Genomic DNA, 15,461 nt, shown 5'->3' with positions numbered 1-15,461 from the left:
AATTTGACAGGGAGAAAAAAATTAGTACAAGAGACATTGTCAGGCAATAATGGCCTCACTGAAGTCAAAGGGTATGAATTTGTACTCTGCTGCCCAGTCTGCTTCCTGATTCTCTCTAGTCACATGCTATAGTCCAAGAACAGAAGGAGAGATATAGATAATGGCTGTGAGATGGCTCAATATGCTGAGTCCCAGCAGGGGCACTGATGAAAGAGTGAATAAAGAGTGTCAGCGACAGAGTGCATAGTGAGGGTTCTAGCCAAAGAATCAAGAGCAAGGGAGCCTGCGACAGAGTGATCAGTGAAGGGACTGGGACAGAGAGGACGGCACGGGTAATGGCAATAGAACTCATAGCAAGGGCACCTCTAATAGAATGGACAGGGACTGTACCAGTGACAGAGCAGACAGCAAGGCACCAGAATAGAGTCTCCAGCAAGAGTGCTGGTGATAAAATGGACAGTGAGTAGGCCAGGCACAGTGGATCACGCCTGTAATCCTAGCACTCTGAGAGGCTGAGGCAGGAGGAACGCTCAAGGTCAGGAATTCGAAACCAGCCTGAACAAGAAGGAAACCCCGTCTCTACTAAAAAAATAGAAAGAAATTAATTGGCCAACAAAAAATATAGACCAGCACAGACCAGCACAAATTAGCCAAGCATAGTGGCACATGCCTGTAGTCCCAGCTACTCGGGAGGCTGAGGCAGGAGGATTGCTTGAACCCAGGGGTTTGAGGTTGCTGTGAGCTAGGCTGATGCCACGGCACTCTAGCCCGGGCAACAAAGTGAGACTCTGACTCAAAAAAAAAAAGAATGGACAGTGAGCACACCTCTCATGGAGTGAGTGGTGAGGAAAGCAGTGATAGATGAGATGACAAGTGTCACAGCTGGAGAGACAAGTAAAGGCAAAAGAGTGATAATATAGTCAGAGAGCAGGGAATTGTGCATCAACCAGAAATCATGAGGAAAGCAAAGAGCAGACATGTGGGCATAATATTCAAAATATTTCTTAACTGGTATGACAGAGGCACTGATCAATAGCATGAATGCAGAGCACATTAATAATAGAAGACACCTGGAGTTGTTATATTGTGGGTACCAGGGAAAAGGATGGTACTCATGAGGCCTGTAAAGTCTGTTCAAGCTACTGGGGGGCAGAAGTAGAAAAAATACAGAATAAGTGACTCAAGTCTGTCTACATCAGTAGAGCATTGCACATGGAGATTTATCTGGATGGCTGCTCACCTAGAAGGGCAGGTATGGAGGGCAGGAATGAATGACGAAGCAGCTAGTTAGAAGACAGGAGGTAGGCACAAATTAGTGATGGTCCAAGAGCCATGCTCACTTTAACAGAGTCTGTATATCCATCATTTATAAAACAGTTTAAAATTAAATTGTACACAGTAGTGTTTATATCTGAATTTTATAGATTATATAAAAGCAATTCAGCAAACACTGTATTTCACAGACTCAACAAATTACCTTTTCTTCCATCTCATAATCAACTCCAAATATAGGACTGGCAGAATAGACTTTGTGAAGTGAATTGATTTCCTTAACTGATTCTTGTAGTTTTTCCACAGGATCTATTTTAAAGCCAAGAACATATCCTCCACTCTACAATAATGATAATAATAAAAAAATAAGCTCAGCTGAGGAACAGTATTTATATTATATGATAAACCATAGCTCTAATTGTCCATATTTTAGAGCAAAATATGTAAGTTGATTTTTTCAATTAAATTGTTATTATGAAAAATTTCAAGAATATACAAAACTAGAAGAGTACAGTAAGCTTTCATGAAGCCATCAACCAACTTTGACAAGTAGCAATATGTGGCTAACTGTTTCATCTGTAACCTCTCCCTCAACTGAAATCCCTGCTCCTCTCTCAGGATTATTTTGAAGCATATCCAAATATAACATCACTTCATCTGTAAATATCAAAGCTGATCTTTCAAGATTTGAAAATACACTGTAGACTGTGAGGGCCAAAGGAACTCAGTTTTTCTAGAGCTAGGCCTTGAAAAAGAACAGAAGAGGAAAGGAAATGGCCTGAGGCTATTACCTTGAAGCGTTAGGAAAGAAACTTGACCATGATAGGGTGTTGGAGAACAGTGTTAAATTAAGTAGCATACTGTAATAGTTGAGAGCATATGTTTTAGGTTAAGAGGGCATACTTCAGCGTTCCAATTCTGGTTCTGCAACTAATTTACTAGCTGTGTGATACTGAGATGCTTACTTTCCTTAAACTTTTTAAGCCTCAATTTTCTAACCATAAAATCATTATCAGTTGTATAAAATAAGGTAAACATATATGTGAAACTTAGTATAGTGCCAGGAACAGAGCAAACACTCAATAAGTGGCAGCAATAGACCAGGGTAAAAGAAATAAGCAGACATTCATGTTTAAATTTAGAATTCAAAAGACAAGTGATTTTATAAATTACTTCTTAAAAATATATTTAAACTTTTTTTTAAGCCAGTCAAATTTAGCAGTGGGAAGTTATATACCAACTTTAGTAACACTAATGTTAATAATATCTGATAACTCACTATCATCAGACCAGCACAAATGCTTTATTTAAATATATTTCCTCCCTTCTGGGTCTTTGGAGGAAAAAAAAAAAAAGAAAACAAATAAATGTGTTTCTTCAAAAACCTGGCATTATGGAGCATAGCAGGTTATAATTAGGTACATATAATCTCTGTCTGTAAATATAAAATCTCAAATAGGGTGTCTGTGTATGTGTGTGTGTATCTGTGTTTCTCAAAGTCTTATAATTCAGTCAGACCTGGAATCCAAACTTAGCCCCACTGCTTGCTAGTTGTGAGATCATGGACAAGATTCCTGACTATAAAATAGGGAAAAAATAGTAACTGGTTCATAGAACTGTATAAAGATTGAGATAATGCATGACAAGCCCTTAGAACAGTGACTTGACTCTGTCATTAACAGAAGTGACAATCATAATGATAATAACGATTATGTCTATTCAACCAAAAAACACAAACAGGATTCTTCCTATGGGGCAATTACTATAAGACTTCAAACACTTCATATAACTTCATATTATAGCTAATATTCTTCTCAGATATAAACTGCTTACTATCTAAATAAAACTAAAAATCTACACTGTCACAGTTTTAAAAATCTATCAAAGATTAATAAAAATGTAAAATATCTTACCTGCTGAGAGCTTTCTATGACAAGAGCTAAACCAAATTTTGAATCTCTAATCTTTATTGAACGCTAGATATAAAAGAAAAAAGAAAAAATGCATGTTTTTATTATCTGATAGTAGTGACTCTTTAACACAGTTTTTAAACTTTTACACAGTAAATACTTTTCACAGTCTAATTAGGGGTACCTAATCCCCGGCTGTGGACCAGTACTAGTCCAAGGCCTGTTAGGAACCAGGCCGCACAGCAGGAGATAAGTGGCAGGTGAGGGAGTGAGTGAAACTTCATCTGTATATACAGCTACTCCCCATCACTCATTACCACCTGAGCTCTGCCTCCTATCAAATCAGCGGTGACATTAGATTCTCATAGGAGCGCAGACCCTACTGTAAATTGCACATGCACGGGATCTAGGTTGCACACTACTTATGAGAATCTAATGCCTCATGATCTGAGGTGGAACTGAGGCAGTGATGCTGGTGCTGGGGAGTGGCTACAAACACAATTATCATTACTAGAGATGTTTGACTGCACAATAAATGTAATGCACTCGAATCATTCCTAAGCCATACCCCTCAGCCCCGATCTGTGGAAAAACTGTCTTCTGTGAAACCAGTCCCTGGTGCTAAAAAGGTTGGGGATTGCTGAGAACAGACTTCTCCCTCTTTCCTTAATTAAACTCCCACATATATCAAGTAAATGAACCAAGACTCATACTGAAAATAGGTGGCAAACTTGTAAGGCAATACAAAGAAGACATCTCTGAAATTTGTACAAAATTCTCTGATTCAAATATTCCTCACTTCTAGGGAATCAACTTTGAACTTAAACAAAAGGCCTGCAATCTTTTAGTTATGGTGAACCAGTGTCTTTCATGCCTCCTATGGCTGGCTTAATTTTTTAAAGTCACATGTGTCTTCTGTTTCTCATATCATAGATGGCTAAATTCTTAAAGAACCTCCATTCTTTTTATTTTTTTAAAATAAAGTTTATGGGCATTCATCACTGGGCATCAAGGAAGGTTGAGATAGATCAAGTGTAACTCACATCAACTGGTAAATATGACATGAAAAGTAAGCTTGGTCAGCAGGAGATGGGGTGGTGATACCATTGGCCTGGGAAAAGGTAGGAATAGAAAATGGCAGGTAGGGCCTGTAGAAAGTGACACAAAATGTATCTGCTAGCAGGATGGGGAAGAACCATGTGGGACCTAACATTATGACCAGCAGACTTACAGCCCAGAGAAAGGTAGGCCGGCGAGTGATATCACACTTCCAGATAGTGGGTATTACAAGTTGAGAGAGAGAGAAAGATTGAGAAGAGAGAAGAAAGAATAGAGAGGGAAAGGTTCTCATGGTAATTTTTATGAAAACCTGGCATTTCATCTACATTGCTTTATACCCCACCAAGAGTATACACAATCCCTCTTGAGAAGCATAGAACACTGGCACTCTGGCTGTCAACAGACAATCTAACAAGGTGACTATGGTTGATACAGGCTGATAAGACAGAAACCAGCAAGAATCTGATACATATCTATAGGAGTGGAGTCAGGGTACTGGGTTGTAGAGCTGAAGTTAGAATATGACTGCTGCAGTGACAGACTGTGATCATATCAGGTTGCAAGTTGTTTGGGACAAGCTGAATTCATTCCAGAGCAATAATTGGCAACTCTATTCTTTTTTTTTTTTTTCTTTTTTCTTTTTGTTACAGGTAAAACATAGGAGAGAGGCAACTCTATTCTTAAATAACAAAAAGTATCCTATTTGAAGAACAGAACAGCACAAGGTTGTTTACTACTCAGTAATTATTCAGCATAATAGAAGTTAGGTTAGGAAAGCTGTAACACATGTAAATCTCATATAAAAAAAGCAGTGAACAATACAAACACCAATTTGTCAAACACCTATGTAGACTCTGTCACATCTTCCCAGCCTTGATTATAAATTCTTACATTTCTTTAGATGGCCAGAGATAATTCTCTTCCTATGAGATTCTATGACTTTCTATTTAATGTGTTGCTTTTCTCCACCAGACTGAAAGCTCCTTGATGGCAGGAATTGTGTACTGGATCATGATTTTCATGATTGTATCTCTAGTACCTAGTACAGAGTAGGTGCTGAATATATGGCAAATGAATGAATGAATGATCACATATTTTAAAGAAACCTAGAAATCAAATAATTTAGCAAAAGATGGGCTTAGGAATATTTTACAAAGAATTATCTTTATCATAGGCCAACAATTCTATTTTTCAAAAAAATGACATTTTCCAGATATCACATATATCATATTTATTCAATAACTATAAATAAAACTGCTTAGTCTTAAGACTATATATTCTACAGTAAAGGCATTTATCATAGGATAACCTCACAGGATTTTCATGAACTATTTTTATGTTCCCTCTAATTTGTATTAGAATTCTGCAAGTAGTTTCTTTATATAAAATGAAATTCTTTACATCTGCAAAACATCCAAAAAAAACAAAAAAAAATTTAAAAAATGAAATTCTTTAGTGCATTGTAGTTTACTATTTGTTTCACTGAATCACATTATTTATCATAGCAGCAGCTGAGTAAAAAGAACTATCTTTACCTACTTCCAAAACAAATTGGTCTCAGCTGTAGTCAGTTCTTATTTTGGATTTTAATAGTTTTAATTGAACTTAAGCTAAAAGTATTATCACTAAAAATAATCTTGATTCCTTTCACTAAACCTATCATATGAATCCAGCTTGTATTATATTCTGTATCTAAAAACAATGAAAGCAGTTCATTCACACAATTAATGAATTCATTCTAGTTTTTAAAAGAGTTTGGGGTAGAAAGTGGCAAGAAAGCCAGGAGAAATTGTGTGGATCAGTGTGCTAAAGCCATGCCAAGGAACCACCAAATACCTGCCTCATGAAAAGGTTACAAAAAACTTTTTATAGCTAAAGGCCTTCAGATGGAATCTAAGAGACACCTTACTCGTATGATAACTACTTAAATTTTTAGAATACGGTATATTTCTCTCCTAATAGCAAGTTGATAATAGTGCTCTTTCCCTTGAATATAAGTACAATTAGATCTTTTCTATGTTTGGATATTTCATATTAACTTATCTACATCTTTAAAATATGTTCTCAGCTAATAACTGCTGCCACTCAATAAAGGAGAGAGATGGCTGGTCCGATGGTAGTGGTTACCAGAACTTATTAACATTAGTGTCACTGAAGTTGGTATTCAACCCCCCACTGCTAAATTTGACTGGCACAAAAAAAAAAGAAAAAAAAAAAAAGAAAAAAGGAGAGAGAGAACTTATCTAATCCTCAAATTACTATTGAACACAAATTATTAACTGCTTATTATAAACTAGTATTAACTGTTGAATAGAAATTATTTATTCTACTTTTTAAAAAGGTCAAAATGCATGTACTTACAATTTGCAGATACGGTATACTGACATTAAAACTGTCATTCATATTTGCATGCCACACAATTCTCACATTGGTAATAAAAAAGGTTCCTAAATTTCCCTGTAAAAGACAGTAAAGAAAGATACATCAGTGATCATTTGTTTGGATACCTATTCTTCATTTCCTAAACACCAGAATAAATCTGATAATTACAGCAGCAGATAATACCAGAATTAAGTATTATGGAGTATTAATGATTTCATCATTCATTGGATGGCAGTGCAGTTAGATAGATGACTGAGAGTCTGGACTCTGAAGTCAAACTGCCTAATCATTAAACCATCAGTAACTACTATGTAGAAATTTCTTCTTGGTATATTTTGTCAAATATAAAATGGAGATTTGATTAAATAACTCATATAAATAAAGCTCTTAGCACAGTGCCTGGCACATAGTAAGCGTTTTACAAATGTTAGATCTTACTATAATTATTATTCAAAACCTGGGATAAGTCAAAGCAAAGGAGTTGTGGCACATGTAATAACCCCCTTCAATCCACAAGACATATGTTATGGCTCTTCAACACTTAACACATAGAGCAAAACTGTTCTCCAGTTATATGAGCCCTCGACATTTATTCAAAATTATCTCAGGATGATAGCTAAATGTTCTCAAAAAATCTTTAAGACCTAATAACATGGCACCAAAATTACCTGCCTCTACCATTTATCTATCATTCTCTACCTCCATTTCTCCCCTAGCCCACCACACACATATCCAGAAGAATTTTATACTTTGAGGTTGGGCATAAGATTGGGAATTAATATTCCCAATCAAACCCAGAACCTCTAAAAGCCTTCTTCTGGGATGACCATCCTACTCCTATTCCCCAGTTATAAACAAATCTACTTATGTATTTCTCTTCCACTCTCATCTTGCAAGAAATTGTTATACAACAAAAAAATTTAACCCCATTATTCCCTGCTCATTAATCAATACAGTGTAACTTTATAAGGAATAATTTTTTTTTGAGACCGAGTCTTGCTCTATCACCCTGGGTAGAGTGCAGTGGCATCACCGTAGCTCACTGCAATGTCAAACTCCTGGGCTCAAGCTGTCCTCTTGCCTCAGCCTCTCGAGTAGCTGGGACTACAGGAGTGTGCCATGATGCCCAAACAATTTTTCTATTTTTAGTAGAGATGGGATCTCCCTCTTGCTCAGGCTGGTGTGGAACTCCCAAGCTCAAGCAATCCTTCAGCCTCAGCCTCCAAGAGTGCTAGGATTATATACAGGTGTGAGCCCCACTGTGCCTGGCCAGGAATAATTCTTTTAATTTTTTTTTGAGACAGAGTCTTGCTCTGTTACCTGAGCTAGAGTGCCATGGTGTCAGCCTAGCTCACAGTAACTTCAAACTCCTGGGCTCAAGCAATCCTTGCCTCAGCCTCTGAGTAGCTGGGACTATAGGTGCATACCACCACATCCAAGCAAGGAATAATTTTTTTCTCACTATTTTCTCTTATTTAAAAAAAGAGAACAACTTATAAAACTCTTTAAGACTTTTTTAAAGCAATAGGAGAGCATGTTTTATTTATTATTTTTCAATAAATACAAATTAGGTTGACAATAACATTCTTATTTTAAATAAAATGATATATCTGATAATCCTGTAATATCTCCTTAATTAATTAATCAATCAAAAATGCTAGGTGCTATGCTAGGTGGTAAAGATCTATCTATGAATAGAGTAACTCCATACCTACCCTTATAAACCCTACAATCTAAAGTGGGTTTAGAGACAACCTATATATTTTAGAGTAATACTAATTTGGAGTGTAATTGTTAAGTACAAGGTGCATAAGGAACACACAGAAGGAATCTTTCAGAAAGTGACATCTACTACATGATCTCACTTATATGTGGAATCCAAAAGCACTGGGTGGTGGAGGGCAGGTGAAGGTTGAGGGGTTAGGATTAGGGAGATGTTGATCAAAGGATACAAAATTTCAGTTAGAAGTAATAAATTCAACAGATCTATTGTACATGATGACTATAGTTAATAACAATGTATTATATTCTTGAAAGTTGCTAAGAGATTTTATTTTAGTTTTACTTATTTTTTTTTACTTTTTTTTTTCCCCCACTTGCCAAGGCTGATTTTTGATGAGAGATTTTTAAGTGTTCTCACCACAAAAAATAAGCATTTGTGGTAATGTGTATGTTAATTAGTTCAATGTATTTATTCTACAAGGTATACATCTTTCAAAATATCATGTTGCATATGAGAAAGATACAATTTTTGTCAATTAAAAAAATTTTAAGGCCGGGCATGGTGGCTTATGCCTGTAATCCTAGCACTCTGGCAGGCCGAGGAGAGCAGATCATTTGAGCTCAGGAGTTTAAGACCAACCTGAGCAAGAGTGAAACCTTGTCTCTACTAAAAAAATAAAAATTAAAAATATTTTTAAAAATCAAAAAAAATTTTAAAAACAAAATTAAAATTTTTAAAAGTTGTTTTGAATGAAAATTTCAGTGTATTATTGAAACACATTCATGCTCACTTGTTTACATATTGTCTATGGCTGGTTTCACACTATAATGGCCAGACTGAGTAGCTGCCAGGGAAACTGCATGGCCTGCAAAAGCCTAAAGTATTTACTATCTGGCCCTTTATAGAGAAAAAATTGTTAATCACTAACCTAAAGGATGAGAGAGAGTTATTCAGGTGGGGAGCTGTCTAAATTTTACAGAACCTTTATCATAGTTTAAAACTAGAACTTTTCAAATGAACAAAGTTCATTTATAATTTGTTTATGATTCAATACCTAGCAAGAAGCTCTTTGTTCAAATGATATAGTTTTACCACAGTGGTTATGAGTCTAACCTAGGTTGTAACACACAGTAAGGATAAATTTTTCTCTAGAAATTGATATGTTTCTTATTCTGTTAATTGCTTACAGGTTTCAACTAGTCATAATTTCTTTTTTATTTTTTTTTATTTCAGTATATTATGGGAGTACAAATGTTAAAGTTACGTATATTGCCCATGCCCTCCCTCCCCCCTCGAGTAAGAGCTTCAAGCGTGACCATCCCTCAAATGTTGCACATCTCACTCATTGTGTTTGTATATACCCATCCCCTCCTCCCCCCTCCCACCTGCCCGGCACCCGATAAATGTTTTTCCTATATGTCCACTTAGGTATTGATCCATTAATACCAATTTGCTGGTGAGCACATGTGGTGCTTGTTTTTCTATTCTTGAGATACTTCACTTAGTAGAATGGGTTCCAGCTCTATCCAGGAAAATACAAGAGGTGCTATATCACCATTGTTTCTTTTTTTTTTTTTTTTTTCTTTCTCTTTTTTTTCTTTTTTTTTTTTCTGGAAACATGACCACTTGGAACACCATTGTTTCTTAAAGCTGAATAGTACTCCATGGTATATATATATATACCACATTTTATTAACCCACGCACGTATTGATGGGCATTTGGGTTGTTTCTACAACTTTGCAATTGTGAATTGTGTTGCTATAAACATTCGAGTGCAGGTGTCTTTTTCATAAAGTGACTTTTGTTCTTTTGGGTAGATGCCCAGTAGTGGAATTGCTGGATCAAATGGTAGATCTACTTGTATGGCTTTAAGGTATCTTCATATTGTTTTCCACAGAGGTTGAACTACAACTAGTTATAATTTCAAGAGTGAATAAGAAGTTATAATAATGGATTTGAGTCCAAATGAGTTATATGTTTAGTTCCCTAAAGACTGGATTTATAAGGCTTCTGTTACTATACACATCATGGTTCTCCCCCATCAGCATAAGTTTATCAAGAGGTAGAGGGCAGCATAATACAAGGGGAAAAGCATGATTCTTGGATGAACTACATGTGAGGTCACTTTAACTATCTGGGGCTTGAGTTTCTCATCTATAAGTGAAGGAAGACTGAATTAAATGATATCTAAGGTTTAGCCCTAAATTCTATACATAACAAAAAGTGATAAAAAAAAAAAAAGCACAAAACCATAAAAATATAAAAATCAGAATATTAACTCATATCAAGAGCTATAATGCTAATTTTAACAATTAGAGTTGAATGACCATATAAATCCAATGATGAATGGAAAAATGATTACCAAAACTCTTTCCTTAAAGGTTCACTAGTTCTTTGCACAATACCTGATCACTGGATAAATTCCATACTCCATTGATTTTATCATATACATGTTCTCGTGGTAATAATCTTAGTTGCTTGTTTTGAATTAGTGCACTTCTCAATTTAAAATCACGATACATTTTAGAAGTTTCATATGCTCTACAAAAAAAGAACAAAAGACCGACCAAAACTGAAAATGTGTTTTTTTAGGTTATGTTTACTTATCTACTAAAATAAACAGTTGTTAGTATTGATGTATATCACTCAAATAATTATCATGGTAGATTTTTATATATTTTTTTAATTAAAAAAATTTTTAGTAGCCCTAAGGGGATGAAAAAAATTTTTTATAGAGATAAGGTCTTGCCACATTTCCCAAGCTAGACTTGAACTCCTGGGCTCAAGTGATTCTCCTGCCTCAGCCTCCCAAGTAGCTGGAGCTATGGGTGTGCACTACTGCACTTGGCTATATTTTTCTTATTAATAAGTTTTAGTGATTACAGTTTTTTGTAGACTTTGTCATTTTATTGCAGTATATACACATTTTATCTCAGTAATCTACTGAAGCTATGGGGAGGAGGTAATACAGAATGACTACTATGGGTATGGGATTTATTTGGGGGGGTGATAGAAATATTCTGGGATTGAACAGTGGCAATAGTTACACAGTCTTGTGAATATACTAAAACTACCAACTTCTAAACTTCTAAAGTACTTCAAAATGGCAAATTTTATGTTATGTGAAATTCTGTCATGTGAATTATATCTCAATAAAAAATTAAACCATTATGTAGATCAAAACATCATCAATAAAATTAAAAATCAAATAACAAACTAGGAACCTAAGACATATATGACAGATAAGAGTGTAATTAAGAAATTTACAATACAAAACCAAAAAACAAAATCTATGAAATACATGAATAATTTCAACTTCACTAGTAATAAAAGAAATACAAATTAAACAATTACATATATATCCCATCATCTTAGCAAAGCTTTTAAAAAAATCATAGCACTAAGGGTTGTTTTTTTAAAAAGAGAACAGAGGTAGTGAAAAGAGAAGAATTTAGCAAACAACAACATCAAAAAACTCATAAAACAAAACAATAAAACAACTTATCAGAGAAAACACCCAAACATGCTTTCTACTGCTAAAAAACAGTATTTTAAATTAATTAACTGAATTATCCAATTCAATTATCTACGTTGAATGAATTCTTTATTTCACTTTACCTACCCAGGCAGCTAATTTAATCCAATCTTCAATAGAAATTTTTATGAATCTTCAGTAGTTTTATGTGTTTTATAAATACCTTCGAAGTGCTTATTAAATGATAATGAAATGTGTTCTTCTAAATATCTTCAGGATATTTGAAATAGAGCTTGGATGAAGATAGTACCACACTTCTAAATTTTATCCTCTAAACCAGGGGCCCTCAAACTTTTTAAACAGGGGGCCAGTTCACTGTCCCTCAGACGGTTGGAGGGCCAGACTATAGTTTAAACAAAACTTATAGAATTAAAACAAAACTTATAGAATTAAACAAATTCCTATGCACACTGCACATATCTTATTTTGAAGTAAAAAAACAAATGGGCAAAAACACCCGCATGTGGCCCACGGGCCGTAGTTTGAGGATGCCTGCTCTAAACGTTTATATCATAGAACAATCTAAAAATATTCCATGACCCACAAAGGGTTACTATACCTGTGTACTGCGATCACAGAAGTAAAAAGTCTAGGACTTCCTGGAACCAGATTTGTAAATATAAATTCAAAACGAGTGCTGTTACATTTTGTTAGTATATAAAGAGCTTCGGTTTGGCCTCGTAATTTCTGTAAGGACAAATTTATTTAAAAGTTCAGATTTTAAGAGCAATTTCTCATTTATAGTTAAAACAAACATCAACCTCAAATATCTAATGTTTATTTACTAAATATATATTTCAATAAGATATTTTAGACTTACCGAGTTAGCAGTCCTTGTTGTAATATTCAATACGCAGTTGTAGCCGATAGCTAAAATCCAAAAGCAAGAATTTAAAGAACAGGACACAGTAAACTGAGAAAAAATATTTTTCTAAAAAAACCCTACATACAGAATTTTTAACAGTTTTAAAAATTAAACATATATGGAAATTTAAAAATTTTTATGAAATAACTACACATTTAAGTTAAATAATTAAAAGAACTAACGAGTCAATTCTGCCTCTGAACAAAGAAAAAGGAAGTTTGCTTCTCTACAACCTATACAGCATTATTTACTGAAAATTTTAGCACTACTATAAGTCTAGCTGAATAATCTAAAAGAGTTTTTAAAAATAAGTGAAACAAAATTTAACACAATGAAAGATTTTACTTTATTAGAGTTTAGGTCTTCCTTCTTTGGGATCACTTGAAACAAGTTATAGCACATTGTCAAAGATAAGCAAAAAACAAAAACTATTCAAGGTAAAGCCCTAATCTCACATATATCCAAGACATAAAATGAACTGACTAAAAGTAATGATTTCTTTTGCGCTGTGATGTAGTCTGTGGCTAGTCTTGGATTTCTAAAGTTTTTTTAATCAATTTAAGATTTCCACATATTTCATGGTATAGCTTTTTGGTATAAAAAGCCACCATTGAAGTTCACTTGACATAGGATTTTTTCTTTAGAATTATCTAAAAATGATACTTACAAAGATTGACTCTGGGTAATGCCAAAGAGTGCCAGATAATTCTTAAATTTGTTACTAAGAGTCTACCTAAAAGCAAACAAATAAAAAATAGGTTAGCTTAAGTAGGGACCTATTTTTCCAGTATTGAATGAGGTGGATATGGAACTTCTGGCTCAGTGTCAGCAGCAACATTCATAGATATTTTTCTTATACTTATTAACTGAAAATATGTATTGTGCATATCTACTCTATGTAAGGGATACAATACATGATTCAGAATCACATAGAAACAAAATCTGACAGTTTTAGAAGGGATACAGGTATTCTTTGCCAATACTTTGGCTTTAACTCAAACTGACTGATGAGAGAATTATGTACTAGATTTTTGTCTTAGTAGAAGCTGTTCTGGGGTTCCAGGAAGTCATATGTGTACAAATGAAAATGAATATGGGATAATTACAAAGCCATTCATTGAAATCACACTTTTTTTTTTTTTTTTTGAGACAAGGTCTTACTCTGTTGCCCAGGCTGGAGTGCAATGGCGCCATGATACCTCACTGTACCCTCAAACTCCTGGGCTCAAGTGTTTCTCCTGCCTCAGCCTGCTGAATAGCTAGGGCTATAGGTGTGTGCCACCATACCAGCTAATTTTTTTAATTTTTTAATTTTTTTTTTTGAGACAGAGTCTCGCTTTGTTGTCCAGGCTAGAGTGAGTGCCGTGGCGTCAGCCTAGCTCACAGCAACCTCAAACTCCTCCTGGGCTCGAGTGATCCTTCTGCCTCAGCCTCCCGAGTAGCTGGGACTACAGGCATGCGCCACCATGCCCGGCTAATTTTTTATATATATATCAGTTGGCCAATTAATTTCTTTCTATTTATAGTAGAGACGGGGTCTCGCTGTTGCTCAGGCTGCTTTTGAACTCCTGACCTTGAGCAATCCGCCAGCCTCGGCCTCCCAAGAGCTAGGATTACAGGCGAGAGCCACAGCGCCTGGCCATACCAGCTAATTTTTTAAAATATTTGTAGAGATAGGGACTCACCATGTTGCTCAGGCTGGTCTGGAACTCTTGGCCTCAAGCAATCCTTGGAGGCCTTGGCCTCCCAAAGTACTGGGATTACAGACGTGAGCCATCGTGCCCGGCTGAAATCACACTTTTCAAAGTACTATCACATACATATTAATCTCTACCATATGAGTGCTCTCTTAGTAGTTCTCACTTTAAAAAGCCACATACTTATATACCCAATTTTGCTGTGAGCAACCTGTTTTTGCTCATATGAAGTTATGGCCAAGCTGAAGTCTATTTATTTAAGGCATTGTACTTTTCTTTCTTTCTTTTCCTCTCTCTTCAATCTTTCTTTCTCTTCTCTTCTTCCTCTCTCTCCCTCTCCCACTCTCCCTCTCTCTCTTTCTTTTTGAGATGAGGTATCACTATGTTACCCAGGCTGGCCTTGAATTTCAGGCTCAAGTGATTCTCAGCCTCCCAAGTAGCTGGGATTGACAAGCATGTGCCACTGCACCCAGCTTTGTACTTTTCATTACAGCATCATACTGATGTTCTTACAGTGAAGTACAAAGTTAGATACTTCATTTCTCAGAGTGTGTCCTGTGCAGCAGTAACCCTTTACAGATGCTCCAAGGAAAAGAAAAAGTCAAATGAATCTGAGCATGGTAAACTAGGTATATTAGAAATATATAATACAATTAGCATATTAAGATAGCTTTGAAGTATCTTGAAATAATAAACTCACTTAAATATAACACATTATTTCTCTAACAAATTATAGCCATAGAATTCTTCTTTTTTTTTTTTTTGAGACAAGAGTCTCACTTTGTTGCCAAGGATAGAGTGAGTGCTGTGGCATCAGTCTAGCTCACAGCAACTTCCAACTCCTGGGCTCAAGCAATCCTCCTGCCTCAGCCTCCCCAGTAGCTGGGACTACAGGCATGTGCCACCATGCCCAGCTAATTTTTTCTATATATATTAGTTGGCCAATTAATTTCTTTCTATTTATAGTAGAGATGGGGTCTCGCTCTTGCTCAGACTGGTTTTGAACTCCTGACCTTG

The 15,461-nt window shown here is 35.4% G+C and overlaps 1 protein-coding gene across 2 annotated transcripts in view; it reads right to left on the bottom strand.

Annotated features, from left to right (window-relative positions):
- Positions 1-15,461, bottom strand: part of BBS5 (Bardet-Biedl syndrome 5) — a 28,379-nt gene that overhangs the window by 4,742 nt on the left and 8,176 nt on the right. For both annotated transcript variants that reach the window (XM_012781885.2, XM_012781886.3), the window contains exons 3-9: positions 13,415-13,480; positions 12,703-12,752; positions 12,442-12,569; positions 10,753-10,888; positions 6,603-6,698; positions 3,186-3,248; positions 1,478-1,612 (exon numbers count right to left, since the gene is read on the bottom strand). In XM_012781885.2, coding sequence (XP_012637339.1) covers positions 1,478-1,612; positions 3,186-3,248; positions 6,603-6,698; positions 10,753-10,888; positions 12,442-12,569; positions 12,703-12,752; positions 13,415-13,480 — 674 coding nt within the window. The remainder of the gene's footprint in view (positions 1-1,477; positions 1,613-3,185; positions 3,249-6,602; positions 6,699-10,752; positions 10,889-12,441; positions 12,570-12,702; positions 12,753-13,414; positions 13,481-15,461) is intronic.

This window comes from Microcebus murinus, chromosome 8 (assembly GCF_040939455.1).
Source record: "Microcebus murinus isolate Inina chromosome 8, M.murinus_Inina_mat1.0, whole genome shotgun sequence".
NCBI classification, from domain to species: domain Eukaryota; kingdom Metazoa; phylum Chordata; class Mammalia; order Primates; family Cheirogaleidae; genus Microcebus; species Microcebus murinus.
Note: the sequence above shows the minus strand (reverse complement) of the source record. Positions and strands in the feature narration are given on the sequence as shown.